This window comes from Limulus polyphemus, unplaced genomic scaffold (assembly GCF_000517525.1).
Source record: "Limulus polyphemus unplaced genomic scaffold, Limulus_polyphemus-2.1.2 Scaffold3093, whole genome shotgun sequence".
NCBI classification, from domain to species: domain Eukaryota; kingdom Metazoa; phylum Arthropoda; class Merostomata; order Xiphosura; family Limulidae; genus Limulus; species Limulus polyphemus.
Window position 1 is genome coordinate 36,359 of NW_013668703.1, and position 1,776 is coordinate 38,134.

General features: G+C 30.9%; 1 protein-coding gene across 1 annotated transcript in view; it reads left to right on the forward strand.

Moving 5' to 3' along the window:
* The window catches only part of LOC106468639 (WD repeat and FYVE domain-containing protein 2-like), a 36,714-nt gene extending 35,374 nt beyond the window's left edge, over positions 1–1,340 (forward strand). The window contains exons 7-8 of the mRNA XM_013929066.2: positions 464–576; positions 1,210–1,340. Of these exons, the coding sequence (XP_013784520.1) occupies positions 464–576; positions 1,210–1,340 (244 nt within the window). The remainder of the gene's footprint in view (positions 1–463; positions 577–1,209) is intronic.
* The last annotated feature ends 436 nt before the right edge of the window (positions 1,341–1,776 follow it).

Consider the following 1,776-nt stretch of genomic DNA (forward strand, 5'->3'; position numbering starts at 1 on the left):
TTTTAATTATTGTTATTAAGAATGTGAGGCCTGTGAACTTGAAGTTAAACTGGACAGAAGGTGTACTCCCAATGCAATTTCGATCTTACTTGTGCCACTACCTTAAAAACCAGGGCACATTGTCTAACTACCCATCTTATGGTGTGTTTGCCCAAGTGGTACATGCCTGTTTAGTAGCTTCATTGTGTCTATTTTCTTTTTTTCTTTCATTTTCCACATAATATTACAATTAATTATTTTTCATCTAAGGTTTGGATATGCTGTGTTAATAAATTCATGCTATTCTTCCTTATGATGTTTTTTAATTACACACACACACACACAGATAAAACAGTTTTATGTTCTCATTTATGTTTGTGGTTAATTTTTATGTTTATGAAAAAAAAAGCAGGAATTGCAACTACCTTTTTTGTGTATTTTGAACTTTTCAACTTACATAACAGGAACTTTAACTGTATAATAGATTTGACATGCAATCCAAATATGTTTTTATTGGAGACTACTCGGGACACATAACTATGTTGAAAATAGAAGCTTGTGGTTACAGACCTGTAACGACACTTAAAGGGCATTCAGGTCAGTTTGTTTAGATTAATTAACCATTTTGAAACTGTTATTTGAATGGACCTTGTTAATTGTCTTTTGAGAGAATAAATATACATTCACTCTTAAAAATCATTTTATAGAAGATTCAGCATGTTTCTTTTTTATGTTTAACTGGTGTGTGTTTGTGTATAAATATCTATACCAAGAACATTATCAATGTGAAAAATAAAAAGTTGTAAAAAAGCTCAGCCTTATAAAGTGGATATAACAGACACGCAAGTTCAGTGAGAAAAAACAATTGAGGCAACTTTGTAATCTACTATTACTTTTGTTGTAATGTTAATACTAATGATATAGTCTTAATGCAATTTGAGGGTTTCACCTCCATATTACACTGACTGTCAAGACATTCAGTGTAATGCTTTCTGGAGTTGAGTAATCAACTTGGTTGTTACCCTTGTTGAATTTCAGCTATGGGGCCAACTCAAGGCTTTGATTTACCATGAAGTCCCCACTGTTTTGACTGACCTGAAAGATACCACACCAAATAGTCTTGTAATAATATTATTTTAATTTGTTTTCTATTGCAATGTTATTTTTAAAGCTACCCATAGATATGAAATATACTTATGTATTAAAGTTTGTGAACTTTGTTGTATCCAGGAAGTATTCGTTGCTTATCATGGGATGCAGAGCGTCAGATTTTATTCTCAGGAAGTTTTGATCAATCCATTGTAATTTGGGACATAGGTGGTAAACAGGGAACTGCTTATGATCTACAAGGGCATCAGTAAGTATCATCACACTGCTCTTTTTTTTCCCATTAGCTTTGAAAGTTCTTATTGGTTGGTATTGTAAAAGTAAGCATAGCTACATGTACTTATAGGCCCATTTTCAACATGGTAAACAAGTTATTAAAACTATGACTGTTAATTTTGTGATTTACTCTGCAATTTCCATTTAATTCAATAAAAATAAATTTGGGAATTATTTTTCCATATAGAAATTCATATGTTTACTCTGACTGTATAAAATTGAATGTAAGGTTTAAAACTGGTAGAAAGAGCACATTTAAATCTTAGTCATTTGTAATTGGCTTAACTTGTAATTTGAGTAGAAATGTTGAAGTATATTGAATAAGTCATTGCTCTGAACAGAAATTAGATTTTTTAACCCACATATATCTTAGTTAGAAAGCCAGATAAATTATATTGGTTTTATGTATATCAG